A 21,218-nucleotide genomic window follows, 5' to 3' on the forward strand; every position below is an offset into this window, starting at 1 on the left:
CCCCAAAAAAATTGATGGCAGCTGCCGGGTATATTTTTTAAATCACATATAGACGGCGCCATTTTTTTCTATTCTACAATGAAAACAGGTGGTTGAGCTGCGGTTTTACCGCCTGCCTGAAAACCAACATACATGGCAAAAAGCATGGTGGTGCGGCTAAACACGACAATGGAGATCTGCAGGGGTGCACCGCAATCGTAGGAGGAGCGACAGACGAGCATGTGAACGAGCCACTTCTAGTGATAGGGTTCAAGCAACACAACGCTTAGGTAGAGAACGGGCACCACTGGATATAATTGGAATCTTGACGTTGAGGCGATTGCTTGGGCAATGTGCTTCAAATCCCTTGATTGACAAAAACCTCAAATAACTTGATTGACAAAAACCCATCTTGCTGTGAATGCATGCTGCATACATTGGTGGGTGGGTACTGATAGCATAACCAATACCTATAATAGAAATGTAACTGCTTTGACATCTAGATACTAATCTGGTCACCATTGTGTAATTATAGCAATTATATACTCCCATTAGCACAAAGAGGCAACAACTCCTATACAAGTACAATACAAGAAAGACATTCACTGTTTGATCTGGAGATTTTTTTTTCTGATCATTGGTGGTCCGCTGGTCCTGTCCATCCATGGTCCATTATACAGTGGGGTGAGTACAAATCATATATTCATGTATACTGTATGATATATACTTTTTTGTTTCTGGTTCCTTGGTGTTTTTGTGGTTGATACATATGTCATGGTTTCTAATTTTTTGTTGTATATGTAATATTGCAGAAATACCGGTCTTCTCTGGTCTCTCTGGCCCTGAGGAAGCCCCATGTGAAAGCGTCGGCTTGCTGGGACCCCTAGACCGTTGTTCCACCAAAGACTCGATAACATCTTTAATGGGTCCTTGATACCCCCTTATGGGAAAGTATTTCTGCACTAATGTACCTTTTTAATTCTGTGTTGTATTGATGTCGGGTTATATACCCTAATGTCATATATGTTTTTTTAAGTTGTACCAATAAACAAGGTGTTTTATATATAATTGATTGTTGTTTTTGATCGTCCCTCTCCCAATTGGCCTAGAAAGCCCCATCTTTTCTTTCTATGTTGTGTTGCCCACAAATGCAGCCTGACCAGTGCCCAGCAATGCAGCCTGACCAGTGCCAAGCAATGCAGCCTGACCAGTGCCCAGAAATGCAGCAATGCAGCCTGACCAGTGCCCAGAAATGCAGGCTGACCAGTGCCCAGCAATGCAGCCTGACCAGTGCCCAGCAATACAGCCTTACCAGTGCCCAGCAATGCAGCCTGACCAGTGCCCAGAAATGCAGCAATGCAGCCTGACCAGTGCCCAGAAATGCAGGCTGACCAGTGCCCAGCAATGCAGGCTGACCAGTGCCCAGCAATGCAGTACAGTTGTTGTTCAAAAATACCATACACATACAATACAGCGCATGACATCACTTCCAAATTTTTTTTTCTGTCATACTAGAATTTTCGTAACTTTAATAAACGCTTAATTTTCGATATGAGACTAGTATGCAAAAAAAATAAATAACTCAACGATCATTCATCCAATATTCTCATTGTGTGTACCAGGCAAGGCTGCTTTCACACTGGTACGCTGCAAAAACACAGCACAAACGCATGGGGTCAGCAATAAAAACAGTCATGCAAAACTATCCTATGGGACAAGCACAAAATCTTTTCTCGTACTATACCACATTGTATGATTTTCGTTTTATCAGTACAGTTGTTGTTCAAAAATACCATACACATACAAAACAACACCTACCATAACTTCTCAATTTTTATTCTGTCGTACGGGAATTTTCGTAACTTTAGTAAAGGCTTAATTTTTGATATGAGACAAGCACGCAAAAAAAAAAAAAAAGGAAAGATCATTCGTCCAATAATCTCATTGTGTGTACCAGGCAAGGCTGCTTTCACACTGATACGCTGCAAAAACGCAGCGCAAACACATGGGATCAGCAATAAAAACAAGGGGTTGAGCTGCGTTTTTTTACAGCCTACCTTGAAACCAACATACACGGCAAAACATAAGGGTGGTGCCGCTAAACACGACCAATGCAGATCTGCAGGGCTGCACCAGAATCGTAGGGTTAAATCAGGCGGTAAGGAGGTGATGTATCGCCACCTATAAAACACCATGCTTGGATCGATTCGAGTGATAGGGTTCAAGCAACACTACGCTCAGGTAGACAATGGCCAGCTCCGGTTATAATGGGAATTTCGACGTTGAGGTGATTAGGAAAATGCAGGCCAAAACCAGACGGACGAGGAGGAGAAAGGATCTAGTCTGGCTAAAGATCCTTCACCCCTGCAGGGGTGCAACTTTGTGGTGAGTGTGGACCTGAGGGGGGAAGCACGAGTGGACTTCACTTATCCCCCACTGAATATCAAGGCACAAGTCACTTTTTTCACTTGTGACTTTTGGATGAAGATGTATGTATGTGTGATTTCCAATACTTAGTCGAAGGCTGATCCACACATTAGGTACTTTGAGTGCCCGGTTCACATATATGCGATGAGGGAACCCTGCGAATCAACTGCGGGTTCCCGCATCGCACTTGACTTGCAGGCAGTTCACACTGCCATATGCGAATCGCTGGGGTGTCAATACAAAGTAAATGACACCCCCAAGATCAGTTTGCACAGTGAAAACTATCAATTCGAACAGGAATCGGATTGCATAGGTATGAACACCCTTGCCATCCTATTCTGGTGTGGACCAAAAAAGGGTCCTGTGCCACTTTGGTCCGAAAGCGATGGAATTCAGCCATAGAATCTGTATGGATGAATTTGCAAGGCAGAGACGTTGCATGTAATTTTAAGAGCAATCACATACAATGTCTGACATCGCATATTTTTGAAACGGGTCTGAAGAATACATTTTGGATTGTTGAGTTTTTTTTGCATGCGTTCAGCATTTAATTCAAAAATATATATATTTTTATTTCCTATTGTTTCTTTTTCTTAGCACATTGTTTTTTTACACTGATAGCATTTCCTTGGATCACAGGAGTGTTTTCAGGAATATTATTTATTTGTTTGCATATTCACAGGGTTTACATTTATCTTTAGGCTCCTTTCACACGGCCGCTCCGTGTGTCCGCAAATCATCCAATCCGTTTGCGGATGATTTGCGGGCATAATGTAAGTGAATGGCACTGCGGGTGTCAGCGGAATACCATCCGCTGACACCCGATTTTCCTCCTGTCAGTTCTGTTCCGTTTTTACGAATGGAACAGAACCCCATTTTTCCTTCCGTGTAAAAAACGGAAAGGAAGGAAAATCGGATGTCAGCGGTGTCATCCGCTGACATCCGCAGTGCCATATACTTACATTATGTCCGCATATCATCCGCAAACAGATGGGATGATATGCGGGCACACGGAGCGGATGACAGAAATGTCATCCGCTCCGTGGAAAAAAAAAATAAAAAGTCCCGCAGCGGACCTTTCACACGGAGCGGCCGTGTGAAAGGAGCCTTGTTGTAATCATTTTATTTGATTGTATTTTTGAAGGGACTATACACCAATATTTACACATTTGCACATATTGTAGGCAGCTTCACTTTTACCTCCCCCTTTTCACTTTTAGCCGAGGTTCACACCGGGGCCAGTTTGAAATCGTGCAATTTCAAGCCAACATTTCAGTCCAACTTTGGGGGCGATTTCACAGACATCTGTGTGGGTTCCTGCACCGGTGTCTATGGAAATCACCCCCTAAATTGCCAAAAATAGTACAGAAACTACTTTTGGGAATGCGGCATCGCACCGATTCGGACAGTGCCATTGCTGGCAATTGCCTCTGATTGGACATGTCCAATCGGACCAACGTGTTCGTGGGCTTCCTCCTGATTTCCCACTTTTGTGAGATTTCTGAGGTAGCCAGCAGCCCTGTACTGATTACCATAGCGCGGAATCCTTGAATAATCATTTTTGATTGTTAAAACGCGCTTCAGATCCCTCAGGTGGGAATGGGGTCTATTACTCTAATGCTGGCCATACACTACCCGAAAAATCGTTCGAAAATCTGTCATTTGGTACGTTCGTCCAGTTAATGGGCACAAATAGAAAATCGGTTTTAACTTTTTGGAGCCGAAAAATTGAAGGAACAATTTGGAAAATTCTGCCGAATGAACGATAAATTGAAAGGTTAATGCGTTTCTTGCCCAAACTGTTTACAAACGTACTAGGCATAAGTGACGAAATGAACGAAAAAGGGATTCATTTATGGCCATTGAACGATTTATTGATCAAAATTCAGTCATTACATGACGGCACGATTGTCTGCTCTCATGGCTGAGTGTTCCTTTTTGAAAATCAGTTTGAACGATTTTTCATATAGTGTATGGCCAGCATTAGATTGTAAGCTCTAACGAGCAGGGCCCTCTGATTCCTACTGTATTAAAATGTATTGTCTTTGTACTGTCTACCCTCATGTTGTAGAGCGCTGCGTAAACTGTTGGTACTATATAAATCCTGTATAATAATAATATTACGTGCCCCTAAATTGTAATTACCCCCCAAACTGTTGGTACTATATAAATCCTATAAAATAATATTATGTGCCCCTAAATTGTAATTACCCCCCGAACAGTTGGTACTATATAAATCCTATAAAATAATAATATTACGTGCCCCTAAATTGTAATTACCCCCCAAACTATTGGTACTATATAAATCCTATAAAATAATAATATTACGTGCCCTAAATTGTAATTACCACCCAAACTATTGGTACTATATAAATCCTATAAAATAATAATATTACGTGCCCCTAAATTGTAATTACCCCCCAAACTATTGGTACTATATAAATCCTATAAAATAATAATATTACGTGCCCCTAAATTGTAATTACCCCCCAAACTATTGGTACTATATAAATCCTATAAAATAATAATATTACGTGCCCTAAATTGTAATTACCCCCCAAACTATTGGTACTATATAAATCCTATAAAATAATAATATTACGTGCCCCTAAATTGTAATTACCCCCCAAACTATTGGTACTATATAAATCCTATAAAATAATAATATTACGTGCCCCTAAATTGTAATTACCCCCCAAACTATTGGTACTATATAAATCCTATAAAATAATATTACGTGCCCCTAAATTGTAATTACCCCCCAAACTGTTGGTACTATATAAATCCTATAAAATAATAATATTACGTGCCCCTAAATTGTAATTACCCCCCAAACTGTTGGTACTATATAAATCCTATAAAATAATAATATTACGTGCCCCTAAATTGTAATTACCCCCCAAACTATTGGTACTATATAAATCCTATAAAATAATATTATGTGCCCCTAAATTGTAATTACCTCCCAAACTGTTGGTACTATATAAATCCTATAAAATAATAATATTACGTGCCCCTAAATTGTAATTACCCCCCAAACTGTTGGTACTATATAAATCCTATAAAATAATAATATTACGTGCCCCTAAATTGTAATTACCCCCCAAACTATTGGTACTATATAAATCCTATAAAATAATATTATGTGCCCCTAAATTGTAATTACCTCCCAAACTGTTGGTACTATATAAATCCTATAAAATAATAATATTACGTGCCCCTAAATCGTAATTACCCTCCCCCCCTAAACTGTTGGTACTATATAAATCCTATAAAATTATATTACGTGCCCATTAATTTGCAATTACCCCCCCCCCTCCAAACTGTTGGTACTATATAAATCCTATAAAATAATAATAATATTTCGTGCCCCTAAATTATGAACAGTCCCCCCCCCCCCCCCCAAACAAACGGTGTCAGACAGTATTCCACACAGAAATGTTGCCTCAGGTCTTTATTTGGAAGTGTTCTAATATGTACTGTGCTTTGGGTCAGGGGCTATAATGGCGCCTCAGGAGCCATGTACATTTATTGTTCCTGCTTTCAGCCTCGCCCAAGCCTATAGGAGCTCTGTATCGGCTCCCACAATGACCGTAGGAATAATGTATTCTCCCTTGCGGCCATTTCGGGCGTTCTCCATGGCGCCGCCATTTGTGGGAGCGAAGAGGCGGTGCCAGGCTGTATAGGAGGAGTGGCACGGCGGGGGAGACGCCATTATCCGTCTTTCCCTCTGCAGCTGCTCATTCCTCGCCATTGTTTTTTTTTTTTAGCTAGCGATAATGGCTGAAGAGGATATGAAAGACGATACCATGATGGAGGCCACCGCCAGCGAGGCCGAGGGTGACGCACCCAGCGAAGGCGGCAAAATAAACGCCAGCAAGGCCGAGGACGACGAGGGGTGAGCATTTATTTATTTTCGGGGTGCTTTGTTTTAGTGTCGGTGGGTGAAGTTGGGCGCAATGAGGAGCGTTGGTACAGGACTTATGTGGCCGCCTGCTGGCTCAGCACCATTGCCTTTATGGCAGGGGCCCGGAGTCCTGGTCACGTGGGCAACCTGGGATTAGCTCGAGGTTAGATTGTATTAGATGAGGTCTCCCTATCCTACCTACAAAACTAGCTCCATGTCTGTGTGGGGACAATAGGAATATAAAGGTACATATAGGGGGACGACTGCATTATTTAGGGACCCCTTCCTATGCTTACCCTTCATGGGGGTGGGGAAACATTAGGCCTCATGCATATGGAGGCTTTGGGATATCAGGGCGTATATCCCTGAGCCCATAGCATTCAGCTGCCCATAGTAATAATGGCTGTTCCTAGGTTTGCACCATGCTTGTGTAAATTCACACACAGGCATAAGGTCTCTTGCTCATTGGGGGGGGGGGGGGGGGGGGAAGACGTTTGAGACGTCGTGTGTGTGTTTTCTTTTTTTATTTGTTTATTTTAATCTGATTACAGGCACTTTGTCTATGGTGGTCATTCCCCCACCAATTTGAGACCAGGACCTGCTCCATTCTTCCAAAACCTTGTATGCCCCCCAAAAAGCTAAAAAGAAACGTGACTCGCATAATGCAAAATCCGTACTGATGGAGGGGGTTAGGAGACTGCAGCAGACTTGGCGGCCTTGTAGGGGGATGAGGTTTCTTGTGGGGGAGGGGGCAGCAGCTGTGGGATGCTTTTTGAGGCTAAGGAAACTATGGAATACTGGAGGGTGCATGAGGGCTTTTAGGATTTGTGCACACGAGCTTTGCTCTCTGAAGAGCGATCTGTGTTTGGAAAGAATTTGAAAGGCAGTTAAGACTTGTTATATCACCTCCTGCTTTAACCCATTGCACCCTGCGCTAGCACACCATATCTGCACACAGTGAGTGTGGCTGGGAAGCGCTTGCAGAGCAGGCATGGATCACGTTTGGAGGCTATTATGGCAGCCGAAAGCAATAGGGGGGCATAATTCCTGCTGCAAAGCCTCACAGATGTGGCATGTGTGCACCCCTGGCCGTTGCTTCTGCAGCTCAAGTGGATAGGGGAGTGGCAAAAGCATGGTTCAACAATGGGCTATAGAGCCTTTCCTAACTGCTTGTGTGACTGAGGGGACACTATGGGAGGTGGGGCAACTAAGAAGGCTGGGAGGCACAGTAGTAGGTCTCCCTAGGAGAAGGGGTAGGCCGCGGATCAGCAGGGTTGGCGCAGGGGTAGGCCGTGGCTCAGCAGGGTTGGCACGGGATCAGGGGTAGGCCGTGGCTCAGCAGGGTTGGCACGGGAGAAGGGGTAGGCCGCAGCTCAGCAGGGTTGGCACGGGAAAAGGGGTAGGCCGCGGCTCAGCAGGGTTGGCACAGGAGCCGGGTTAGGCCGCGTGTCAGCAGGGTTGGTACGGGAGAAGGGGTAGGGCGTGGCAGGCAGGGCTGGCACAGGAGAAGGGGTAGGGCCTGGCGGGGTTGGCACGAGAGAAGGGGTAGGCAGCGGCTAGGTGGGGTTTGCCTGGGAGAAGGGGTAGGCAGCGGCTCGACGGGGTTTGCACGGGAGAAGGGGTAGGCGGCGGCTTGGCGGGGTTGGCACGGGAGAAGGGGTAGGCTGCGGCTCGGCGGGGTTGGCATAGGAGAAGGGGTAGGCCGTGGGCTGGCACGGGAGAAGGGGTAGGCCGCGGGTTGGCACGGGAGAAGGGGTTGGCATGGGAGAAGGGGTGAGCCGCAACTCGGAAGGGTAGGCACGGGAGAAGTAGGCCGCAGGTTGGCAGCAACGACCTGGTAGTTGAAAATCATTGATCTATGGGACACAGGTGTGTTAAAAGCAGCTAGAAAAGTGTGAAGATTTTTTTTTTTTTTTTTTTTCTTTTGCGCATGTGCGAGGTCTTTACGGAACTTGCACTTTTTACTTGGGATCTTTCTGCCAGCTGCTACCACCAAGATCATCAGTTTATTGTTAAGAGGCCTAAATCCCTGAATAAATAAAAGCCATGTTCATGGATTTGTGTGTTTTATGTAAGCACAGCGTATACCTGCTTAAAGGCAGTCAATGCTGTGTCATCTAGGTGTGGTGTATCACCCTCAATTTACACTAGATGTTCGAAAGCATCTGTGTGCAGTAGGGTTTTGAGTAAATATGTACTCCCTAAACTGTGCACTTGTTATCACCTTTTCTGGGAAAAATACACATTTCATGACCTTGTTCCTGCTAATAATGTTGGTATAACCATACAAGTAAGGCCTCTCGCACACGGCTGCCTGCTTTCAGGCTTCCTGGTGTTTTTTTTTTTTTTTTTTTACTGATCTAAATGCAGCGCATTGTTTTCATTGCGCCTGTACACACAGGCTTCTATACATGCTCTGTGTATTGATGAGCAACAAAAAAAAAAAGAAAAAAGAAATCTGTTTTTTCGAACAGTGTTTTTGTGTGTTTACGCACAAATACACATAAATGTGTCTCTTCCTCCTGTGTGTGTTTACTTGCAAGTAATATATAACCCATCCTCATGTTTTTTTCACCCTGGAATGTATGATGCTCGTACATCAGTACAATATTGCAAGAAGGGACTGAAGCAATCCACAAGCCCTCCAATCAATTCATGTTCTGCTAATATTAGCAAACAAATGTAACGGTTACTAGCCAGATAGCAATGCTGTTGAGTTGTAGCTCAGTGCTGGAGGCTCTGTTGCTGTTTCTTGAGCTGATACGTCTTTTGTTGTTGCATGCTATTTTACATTGTATTTATGCAGGATTTTATTTAACTAGTTTAGATAGATATTATATACATACATACATACATACATACATTTTTTTTTTTTTCCTCCCTACGTAAAAATCTTAGTTTTTAGCAGTAAAATGTAACTTTAGATAGGTTTTCGGAAAGCCAAGGCCCGGTAGAATAAAAATATGGCTGCAAATTTTTTGTTCATATATTTGCGCAACTCTTTTTATTAAACGCAGTTTTTCAGGAAAAATAATAAAATAAATTTTAGTGCAAACACGCAATTTAATACCCATTTTGTAAAATATAAAAGGAGAGGATGCGTTGAGTAAATAGACACCAGACATGTCAAGTCTTAGGCTCCATGTACACGGGACGTTGTTAAAAGTCCCTTTTGAATGCTGGAATTTTTAGGACGTTTGAAATGTCTGTTCGGTCGCGTTTGTACCCGCGTTTAGCGGGCGTTTAGTGGCGTTTGCGGGCGTTTGCGTTTAGAACCGTTCCTAGAGGTCAAAAAAATTATTCCCCTTTAAAATGGAAAAACGCAAACGCTAAACGCGGGTCATCGCGTTCGGTCGCGTTTTTGTGTTTGAAACGCCGGGAAACATACGTTCGAACGCAAATAATTGCGTTCTAAAAAAAGTCCCTGAACGCAACTGCCTGCAAATGACTGTAAACGACCTGGTGTACATGGATAGATAAGATAAAATGTAGATGGGTTCAGGGGCTTCTAAAAAAAAAAAAACGCCCAACTGCTCCTAAACGGCCATTTCCAGCGTCCCGTGTACATGGAGCCTTAAACTACAGTAACAACAAAAACACTATGGGCGACAATCCCAGAGCACCTTGCATTCTGTGTAAAGAAAAAAAAAAAAAAATACAAGGTGTTTTCTGAATTTATTGATCTGTGTACTACAGCCAGGACTGAAAGTGAAAATTTTCTCTAACAGCAGCAGCCACACTTTTAGTGGTAATTTTATTTTTATAATGCAAATGCCCAAAAATAATCTCTTGTCTGAGTACAGCTTTGAAAAATACATAGTAGCAATGGCAGTCTTTTTTTTTTTTTTTTTTTTTTTTTTTTCAATTATAGTTTCTGTTCTTTTGGTTTATTCATTTGCTCGAACACAGCCTTTTGTTTCCAGGGTTCCTCCAGAGATTGTTGGGAGTTCCTTTAGCAGTGGTGATTTAAACTCCCAACTGATAGTGGCTATATACTTCTGGAAACAATGCCACTTGTCAATGACATGGGGCCAGTGGAGCTCCTCTTTTGTTTAATAACCACTGGCACCAATGATCATGCTAGCAAGCCTTCTAAAGGAGGGCATTTTTCCCACCTTCTTTCCACCGACACCAAGTGTAATCATTAACCACCAGTGTGGTGTGGCTTATGTACTGTGATATATATATATTGCATTTTGTTTGTGTATAAAATCATTTTTAGCAGGGGTTCCCCAAGACCTGAATATTATTGTAAGCGTTCCCTCTGTGATTAAAAGGGTGAGAATGGCTTCTCCAATACTTTGTAGAGGTGCACTGAATGTAACTTTTGGTACCGAAAATTCAGGATGCACTTAGCTGAAACTGAAAATGACGACATAAATAAATTTAAACTAATATTTGTCAGCCATTATCTGCACCTTTTTAGCGCAAGAAAAGCTCCAGAAAAATGTACACCTTTTAAATTCTATGTATATCTTCACACTGGTCCATTGCGCTTCCTTTGTGGTTACAAAAACTTATCTCCCCGTCGAAATGCATTGAAAGTTCAACAAGAACGCATCAATAACGACCCCTGTTATGTTTTTAATGCAGTTTTTGAGTCACGTGACTTATGAAAAGCACAGTAAAATTTTACCTTTTTTTCCTTATTGGCAAAATGGCGAAAACACCATTTTCAGCCATTATGTTTTGGCCTCCAAAAAAATTCTGTGCATCTCTATGGGTTCTTTGGAGCTAGCATGCAAATAAGGATGTGTGACTTTCCAGATATGCATGCTTGTTCCAGGTCAGTGACTCGAATTGTATAGGACTAGACAGGCAGCTTGCATACGCCTAGGGTTGGGCTTTATTTTTTTTTTAAGCTTGTATTTTCACGTAACCACTGTGATTTTGTATTACTTTTAAGAGCTCTTTGCTAGCCAGCAGCTCACTGCTGCTTTAGGCCGCATGAACACGGGTGTTAGAAAAAATGAGCTGCAAAGCCACTACCAACGCCAGGAAAAAAGGGGCCACATTACAATAGAGCGGTGGTCTGTCCAGATCGGTGCCCACCCTGTGCGGGATTCCTGCGCAGGATTGATGCAGAAGGGATTCTGGTCATGCTCGTGGCTCCAGGCTGGCCTAAACTGTCTTGGTACGCTGTTCTGGTACGGCTGGTCGCCAATGCTCCTTGGAGACTTCCTCTTGGGGAAGATCTGCTGTCCCAAGTGCCAATCTTTCATCCTGCTATACGGTCGCTGGCTTTGAAGGCTTGGCTGTTGAAAGCCAGGTGCTGAAAGATAGAGGATTGTCTGAATCAGTGATTCCTACGCTGTTAAGCTAGAAAATCTTCTATGAAGATTTACCGTCGTACGTTGCGTGGTATGAATCCCTCAGTGTTCACCCCAAATCCTTTTTGGTGACTCGGATCTTTGCTTACCTCCAACGGGTTGGTTCCATCAAGGGCCAGGTCTGGGCCTTGGCAGCTTTCGTTAAACGTCCATTGGCCCCACATTTCTTGGTGCATACTTTTTTATCCAGGGAGTGAGACACTTGGTTCCTCCAGTGCGTTCTCTGTTTCCGCCGTGGGACCTCAATTTGGTGTTTGTCGGTTCTCCACACGCCTCCCTTTGAAAATATTCGGGAGATTCCCCTGCTTACATTATCCCAGAAGGGGGCCTTTTTGGTGGCTATCACTTTGTGCGCAGGGTGTCGGGATTTTCATTTGAATGAAAGACATCATGTTGGTTTCCATGTGTCCCAGGCCTAAGCATTCTAAGGAAATTACTTTGCATTCCCTGGATGTGGTTCGGGCAATAAGGGTGTACCTGGCGGCTACTGGAGTCTTTTAGAAGGTCAGACTCACTGTTTTTCCTCATGGATGGACCTCACAAAGGGCTGGCTGCTTTTGCTGCGACTATTTCCAGATGGATCAGATAGACTGTGATTTAGGCTTATTCCATTAAGGGTCAGGTTCCTCTTTTCCCTGTTAAGGTACACTCTACTCGAGTGCTTGGTGTCTTCCGTCATCAGGCATCAGTGATGCAGGGTTGCAAGGCGGCCACCTGGTCGTCTGCACACATTCACAAAATTTATAAAGTGGATGTGTTTGGCATCTGTGGATGCTTCCTTCGGCTGCAAGGTTTTGAGGACTTGTCCTCTTTGAAGGTGTCTCTCTTTATTTTTATTTATATATTATATATAATATATATATATATTTCTCTTACGTCCTCCGACAGTCGCCGCCTCTTCATATTCGTCACATATGGGGTATTAGACTTTGCTCCGAAGGAGTAGCTAGGCAACAGAATATGTTAACATTAAAGCTTTTAACATATCCCACCCTCAAGGGGTGGTCCCCTCAGTCAATACCCTCCTACTTCCTGCAACCATATCTCACTTGAATCTCGTTCTATCTGTGTTACAACGTGCTCCTTTTTAACAGATCAGGGAGATCTCGTTGTCTATGTTGTCCAAAAAGGTCGCCTTTTTGGTTGCGATCACTTCGGCTCGCAGAGTGTCGGAGCTGGCGGCTTTGTCCTGCAAGTCTCCGTATCTGGTTGTTCATTTGGATAAGGTGGTCTTGCGACCTAATCCTTCTTTTCTTCCGAAGCGAGTTTAGGAATTCCATCTTAATGAGGATATTGTCTTGCCTTCGCTGTGCGCGAAGCCTAAACATCCAAAGGAGGTGAGATTACATTCTTTGGATGTTGTTCGGGCGATAAGGGTTTACCTTAAATCGGCTGAGTCTTTTCGAAAGACGGACTCCTTGTTTGTTCTTCCAGAGGGTCCTCGGAAAGGCATGGCGGCGTCGGCCTCTACCATCGCCAAATGGATCAGACAGACCATTGAACAGGCCTATGCCTTGCAGGGGAAGGTTCCCCCTGTGCCTGTGAAGGCGCACTCTACTAGATCCCTGAGTACGTCTTGGGCCTGTCGTCTTGGGGCTTCTGTAGCCCAGGTGTGTAAGGCGGCGACTTGGTCGACCGTGCACACTTTCACAAAATTCTACAAAATAGATGTTCAGGCATCGGCGGATGCTTCCTTTGGCCGCAAGGTTCTTAGTGCGGCAATTCCCTAGGGTCCCTTGTTGGGGACCTCTGGCTGTTGGGATAAGTTTTTTTTTTTATCCCCTGGTTATTTGTCTTTTCCTGGGTTGTTGCTCCTGTTGAGCAATTGTTTTTCCTGTAGCCCAGCTGGTTTCCTTCCTTTGGTAAGGTTCCTTTCTTTGATGCGGAGACTGCGTTGCCTTTCGGCGCGGATGCGTTTCCCACCCCTCATGTTTGCACTGCTTTGGGACGTCCCCATATGTGACGAATATGAAGAGGTGGCGACTGTCGGAGGACGTAAGAGAAAACGGAATTTTTGTAAAATCTTACCTGTAAAATTCCTTTCTCTGAGTCCTCCGACAGTCGCCGCCCCCGCCCCTCTTTTGGGGTTTGGTTGTATACTCTACTGCTATTCCACTGAAACTGAGATATGGTTGCAGGAAGTAGGAGGGTATTGACTGAGGGGACCACCCCTTGAGGGTGAGATGTTAAAAGCTTTAATGTTAACATATTCTGTTGCCTAGCTACTCCTTCGGAGCAAAGTCTAATACCCCATATGTGACGAATATGAAGAGGCGGCGACTGTCAGGACTCAGAGAAAGGAATTTTACAGGTAAGATTTTACAAAAATTCCTTTTTTTTTTTTTTTTCCTGGTGAGCTCCATGTTACCTGGATGGCTGTATTTTTTTTTTTTCTTTTTCCTTACTATTCCCACCCCTCATGTTTTGACGCTGCTTTGGGACGTCCTATATAGTCAAAAAGATGAGGAGCTGTGTTCGTCAAAGAATGAAAGGGAAAATGGGATTTTTGACTAGCTGTAAAATCCATTTCTCTGATGTCCATTGGTGGCCACAGCACTCGCCCCGCTATGGAGTTTTTTTTTTTTTTTTTTTTTTTTTCCCTTCTGATGCTGCTTGTAACAAAACTGAATACCTATAGCAGAGAGTGGGATTATACCCCCTGGGACTGCCCCATTGGCGTAGTTAAGCTTTTGTCAGCCTAGTGTCCTGTAGGGGCAGTGTATATATATAGTCATGAAGATAAGGAGCTGTGTCCCGTTAGTAAACAACTGTGAAATGGATTTTACGGTAAGTCAAAAATGCAATTTTTAGCAGTGTTTCTCTCTCTGCATTCAAAATCAGTTGTTCCCTGTGAGAGCCAACTTAACTGATCAAACTTTCAGCCCATCGATTTGAATAGAAGTCGCATCCAAAGCAGATCATCATGATCCGACTTGTGGTGTGACTTGTGCTCTGAGGATCTTGAAGGGGAACCCCGCGCCAACATTTTAAAAAAGGCACAGGGTCCCCCCCCCCCCCCCCCCCCAAGATCCATACCAGGCCCTTTGGGTCTGGTATGGATCTTTAAAGGAAACCTCCCACAAAAATGGAGAAAAAATTCCAAGACCATACCAGACTCTTATCTGCGCATGCAGCCGGCAGGTCCTCTTCAAATGTGAAGGAGTACCCCCTACCCATTCACCCCAAAATAAGGCAGTGTAGTTTAAATAAAAACAGTTTTGACAAGTCCTTTTATTAAAAATCTTCTCCAACTGTCCCAGAGAATAAAATAGCGGGTTTTGCAATTTGTCACACTGTATTTTTGTGTAGTGTAGGTTTTTTTTTTTTTTTTTTTTTTATTGCTGTCGCAAGGAATGTAGACATAGGCATGTGACAGGTAGGTAGTCTTTTTGGAGATATCTGGGGGTCTATAAGACACCAAATTCTAGTCCTCTGCACTTAAAAGCATTTTAACTACTAGCCGACTGCCCGCCGCAGTTTTACTGCGGCAGGCTTGCTCGGATGCGCGAACCGACGTAGTACTAAGTCACGCATGGTGCTGGAGGGCGAGCACGCTCCCACTTGGCAGTGGGGATGCGGATGCATGGGGCTGCCGGGCACCCGTGATCGCTCCCCGCTGAGAGAGAACGGTCAACTGTTGTAAAATTATCAGAGTCCCTGTGATCTTATTCTGTATAGAATCACAGGTCTTTATGGTAATTTCAAAAGTCCACCCCCCACAGTTAGTAAACACTCCCCTAGGCTCACATTTAACCCCTTGATCACCCACTAGATTAACCCCTTCCCTGCCAGTGTCATTTTTACAGTAACAGTGCATATTTTTAGCACTGATTACTGTAGTAATTTCACTGGTACCCCCAAAAGGGTTAAAGTAACGTAGTGCCGAATCGCAAAAAATGGCCTTGTCATTAAGGAGGCAAACTCTTCTGGTCCAGAACTGGTTAACACACCAAGATCAGTGAGATCAAATGCTTTTTTAAAGTGGTGCGGTTTACATCCGGGTAAACCAGAAATGATGCAACCTCCTAGCTTTTGGGTTACTATATCCTAGAGCCCAACAAAGCCGATCAGGTCTTTGCTGGGCTCTGATCAGCCAGGGGAATCACAAGCTCGTTGATTGGGACTTCGGGACTTCTGGTGGGCTAGGAGATCCCAGTAGAGCCGGGGTGGGGTGGACGTCCCCTCCTGCTGCGTGTTAAAGTAGATTTAACAAGAGAGCCAACCTTCGGCTCTTAAAAAAACATCCTGGTATAACCATGTAGATAAAGGACAACTATGGTCTTTGGTAAAAGTTGTCCTATAGGGCATGCATTGCATTGATGCGTCATCTGTATTTTCGGCTCTTGTGAGAGGCCGACGCTAGGAGTAGTGCAGAAAGTGGGGGGTGAAATAGGGGACTTCCAATGGCAACGCTGATCGGACTGTGGATGGGAGCCCAGGGCTTGAGCACATGGCTGAATGATGAGTCTGTGTAAGGCAGCAGTGCGATGCGGGGGGCAGAGAGCTGAAGCATTGTGTGTTTACTTAAGGCATGAAAAATTTGTGTTTGTGGTCCGTGGGATTCAAAATTGTGAGTTTAGTGGTCTGTGAGGTCTGAAAGGTTGGCGACCACTGCCTTTTAAGCCATGGGTACCAAATCTGTAATTTGCCGTTTAAAATGGTACAAAAGCTGTCATGAGTCACCAAATCATGAGCTCAGAGGGGGGTGCTGGGAGTAGCGCAAAGAGCAGGAGGGGACTTCCAATGGCAGCGCTGATCAGACAGTGGGAGGGAGCACGGAGCTCAAACCTAACCTTGCAGTTGTATCCCTATCTTTGTGGGGGGGGGGGGGGGGTGTTTACATGCTTCTGTCGACCTTCTGTACCTTCAGGGTTCTGTAGGGCCATCTCCTGAGGGAGGAAAATCTCAGGGGACAGCCCCATAGACCACCTAAGCTATGGTGTAGCTAGCACATGAAAGATGGTAGAGGGATGTAAACAAACCCCAGGGGCTGTGGGCATAATTGCAAAGAATGTATGCCTTTAGGGAAGGAAAGGGGGGACAGGTTTAGGGCTGCAACTAACTATTTTCATAATCGATTAGTTGGCCGATATTTTTTTTTTTGTGATAATGACTCTAAATTCAGAGTCCACCCTGCGCTAGGCAACAATTAATCAGAAAAAATACAATACTGCCGCTTCTGCTCATCACTCAGTGAAAAAACATAACAAAAAACACAGCACTAAAGACGGTGCATAATCTTACATTTTATACCCAAAAAAGCTTAATCCAGTGAACTCCATACAATGTGCCTTATTTCTCGTGTATAAGTGCAATATAAATCCCAATATGTGACTAAATATACCAATTATAAATTATACCAACCCAGTGCTGAAAAATGGGGGATTATAAATATATACTTCACTAAATGAATTATATAAAAAAAGTTTTTTTATATATAACCCCAGTGATGGAAACAAAAATCAAAAAAAAAAAAATGTATGTGTGTGTCCAGTGATTAAATGTGGCTGGTGCTCAAAAAAAAAAAAAAAAAAGGGAACATCCAAGTGACTTCCTGTGGCTCGTGAATCCAGTGATCACTCCTCCCCCAACAGTGAATCCACTTACCAGATGGCGTAGACCCCTAGGCTGTACAGCGTAGGGGTCTAAAAGGCTTGGTATTGGTAAGCAATTGTAGATAGGGACCCCCCTTTAGGTATTCTCTCCTCGATATGGGAAGACAGATTAAAAATACCCCCACATAGTGTAATACGTTCCAAAACGGTTTTATTGAAAATAAAAACCATACAGATGTACACTTACAATGTCATCAATATTCATGGGCTCATCATATATAGCAACGTAATGCGTCACTTCTGGGAAGGTGGAACGCACACCGCTTGTCACTGCACGGACTGCGAGAGGAGTATGCTATGACTGCTTCACCTAAATCTTGGAGGTTAGCTATGTGATATATGATGAGCCCATGAATATTGATGACATTGTAAGTGTACATCTGCATGGTTTTTTTTTTTTTTTTTTTCAATAAAACCGTTTTGGAACGCATTACACTATTTGGGGGTATTTTTAATCTGTCTTCCCATATCAAGGAGAGAATACCTAAGGGGGGTCCCTATCTACATTGCTTACCAGTACCAAGCCTTTTAGACCCCTAGGCTGTACAGCCTAGGGGTCCACGCCATCTGGTAAGTGGATTCACTGTTGGGGAGGAGTTATCACGGGATTCACGATCCACAAGAAGTCACTTGGATGTTCCATTTTTTGAGCACCAGCCACATTTAATCACTGGACACACACATTATAGATTATATATATATATATATATATATATATATATATATATATATATATATAAATTAGATCTATTGAAATTTTTTCTTCACTGGGGTTGTATATAAAACTTTTTTTTTTTTTTTTTTTTTTTAATATATAGTTCAATTAGTGAAGTATATATTTATATTCACCCATTTTTCAGCACTGGGATTGTATCATTTAATCTAATATAGTCGCATATTGAGAAATAAGGCACATTGTTTAGAGTTCACTGGATTACGTTTTTTTTGGTATAAGTTGGCTGATGATATTGTTTTGCTTAATCAGATAAAAAAAAAAAAAAAACCTTATTCTTGCATATCCCCTATGCAGTGGTAAATACAAACAACCAACTGTATGGTGAGAAAATATATACCTGTGCTCAAATCCCAATAGATAGTTTAAATCAGGGCTTGACAAATTTTCCTGAAATCTAGGAGCCAGCTAAAAATGTTAGGAGCCAGTTTTTTTTTTTTAAACTAACAACCAAGCTTTATTTAATAAAACGGATACTAAATTTACACATAAATATGACTAGAACCCCACTCTCCTCTGTAGCGCAATTGGATGGAAACAGACTGTCTGTCTCTTTCCATCCGATGCCATCTGATCCGATCCACGGGATGGATAGAAAATAGAACGGATCAGATGGCGGGAGATTACTGCTTCATAGAGGAGAATCAAGGGTCCGATCAGGTCTGCGTGAAAAACTGACAGGCGGACCTGATCAGACAGCTTGTGTGAAAGGGGCCTTCGGCTGTGGCATGGCGATGAGGGAAAAAAAAAAAAAAAAAGAGAGAGATATAGATATATATATATATATATATATATATATATATATATATATATATATATATATATATATATATATATATATATATATATATATATATATATATATATAATATTCTATATATCATTTTTTTTTTAATAATTGGGAAAAAAAGAATTTTTTTTTTTTTTAATTAAAAAAAAAAAAAGAGAGAATTTTTTTTTTTTTTACATTTAAAAAATAAATTAAATAAATAATAACCACACTCCCTGTCAAAGGTAACTAACTGGACAGGGAGATGGTAATGAATTGAGAACAATCAGGCAGTGGAAACAGTCATTACAACAGTCATTACTCCCGGCCTCCACAAGAGGGCGCCAGGTCCCCATTGGAAGCCTGTCATCTCAAGTAGGCCGAAAAGCCAGGGCCTCAATTTTCAGACGGCCCGGAAGTCCGTGCACTCTGTGCGTGGAAGTCCGGGCAAAAATGACAGGACACCTTCTGCAGGGCACCCCAGGCACCAGGTCGCTAATTCTAGTCGCAAATGCGACCTGGCGACCGGGGATTGTCGAGCCCTGGTTTAAATACATGTACAATCGGGTGCTAAGGGGTGTGACCACATGAACAATAGAAAATTCTGTATGAACTGTATGTGAACTAAATATATATATTTTTTTTTCATTGTATAGTTTGCTGGAAAGGGTGCTCTGATACTCTAAAACCGATACCTTTTTTTGGATTCCATTGTCTTGCATTGAGTTCTGTTAAATGAAGCCGCAATTAAATCGGAGGTCCAAATTGCACTGATCTGCGGCTTTGAAGTAGCGCAATTTCAAAGCCACCAAATTGTTCTTCATTATAAAGAAATGGTAATAATTTTTCATTAGTCAAAAAAAATAATAAACTGCCACGACATTAAAAATGGTTATCAGTAATTGATATCGAGGAGTACTTGAGAGAAAAAGTATCAGTACTCGTACGTTCTCTTCTGGGGTGCCTTGTTGGTTCTTGCTCCTCCTGTCCTAAGAGGGCCCCTATAGCAAGCCGCAAAGTATAATATAGAGTTCCCCCTATAGCAAGGTAAAAAAAAAAAAAAAACTTCCTTCTCCTTGCCAGGACTACTTGTCCCATGAGGCATTGCTCCTCATACTTTCACAAGCTTACTGACATGTATGCAGGGTAGGAATGGAATTGGGCGTGTTCAGGATCCCACCAGGAAGCCGACACTGCACATGGCTAATCAGACAGTGAGACATTTTCCCAACCTGCAGCTGCACAGATCGGGAAATGTCTCACTGCCTGTGATTAGCCATGTGCAGTGTCGGCTTCCTAGTGGGATCCCGAACACGCTCGAGCCCATCTCTAATGGAGGGTGTGCTGCACGGTGTATAATGACGTGTATGGGGGAGTGTACTGTGCTGAAACTGCGCTGCACCGTGTATACTGACATGTATGTGTGCATGACTGTGTATACTGATGTGTGTGGAGGGTGTACTGAGCGGTATGTGTGCTGCACTGTGTATACTGACATGGATAGTGTACTCAGATGTAGGTGTGTTTTTTTTTTTTTTTTTTTTTTTTTTTTTTTTTTTTTTTTTTTTTTTTGCCTGTCCACCAACAGGTTGATGGAGAAAAAAAAACGTTATTTCCCCCATGCACACTTTCGAGGGGGATGGAGGGAATCCTTCTTGCTGAGCCTTTGTATTCTGACAGCGGGGAGACTTCCCTGCTAACCAGCACAGCCAACTATATAGCCAGCAGTGCTGGTCGAGTAGAAAATGTTTAACAGTAAAGTGTAGCCAGGTTGTGATGTTTGTAAGGGCTTGTGTATAGGGGCTTTTGTTCCAATCAGAACTATCATATAGTCAAAGGGAAAGCTAGAGCAGCTTGCCGCAGCTTATGTACATTGGCACAAGCCTTTAGTCTCGGTTCACACTTTTGCAGTGTGGGATCGCTGTGAATATACAGCGTGTTCCCGCGTCACATCCGCACCCCTGGCAGTTCACACTGCCATATGCGATACGCTGGGGGTGTCAATTAACAGTTAACGACACCCCCAGTTGAGATCGCGATCTGCAAGTTCCCACAGAATTGGATCGCACTAGTGTGAACCACCATGCGATCCGATTCTGCTGTGGATAAAAAAAAGGGTCATGTGTGTGTTTGGTGAGATTGTGGTGCAAATTCAGCCATACAAAGTGTATGGCTGAAATTTGCACCGCACAGAGATCGCATGTAATTTAGGAGCAGTGCGCTCCGAATTACATGCGATCTCTGTGATCACACTAATGTGAACCGGCCCTTAGTCTTTTAAATTGAGCCCTCCTTTCCTGTGGATCGCAGGGGGACCTTGACTTTAGGCCAAGTCATAAATCAGGCTTACCCTTGTCATGCAACTGTCCAGGAAAATGGAATAGTTGGAGGGGCTTGATCTCAACAATGGGCTCCGAGGGATGTTACCACTTGTACTAACAATATTTGAAGGCACCAC

The 21,218-nt window shown here is 43.1% G+C and overlaps 1 protein-coding gene across 4 annotated transcripts in view; it reads left to right on the plus strand.

Annotated features, from left to right (window-relative positions):
• The first annotated feature begins 6,088 nt into the window (after positions 1-6,088).
• The window catches only part of HNRNPD (heterogeneous nuclear ribonucleoprotein D), a 35,625-nt gene continuing 20,495 nt past the window's right edge, over positions 6,089-21,218 (plus strand). For 2 of the 4 annotated variants that reach the window (XR_014225906.1, XM_082272293.1), the window contains exon 1: positions 6,089-6,304. Coding sequence is in view for 2 of the 4 variants with exons in the window: in XM_082272293.1 (XP_082128419.1) it covers positions 6,186-6,304 (119 nt within the window). In the remaining 2 variants the exon portion in view is untranslated. The remainder of the gene's footprint in view (positions 6,305-21,218) is intronic. The other 2 variants (XR_014225907.1, XM_082272292.1) reach the window with 1 other exon arrangement.

Source organism: Pelophylax lessonae (assembly GCF_965119305.1).
Source record: "Pelophylax lessonae genome assembly, chromosome: 1".
NCBI lineage: Eukaryota > Metazoa > Chordata > Amphibia > Anura > Ranidae > Pelophylax > Pelophylax lessonae.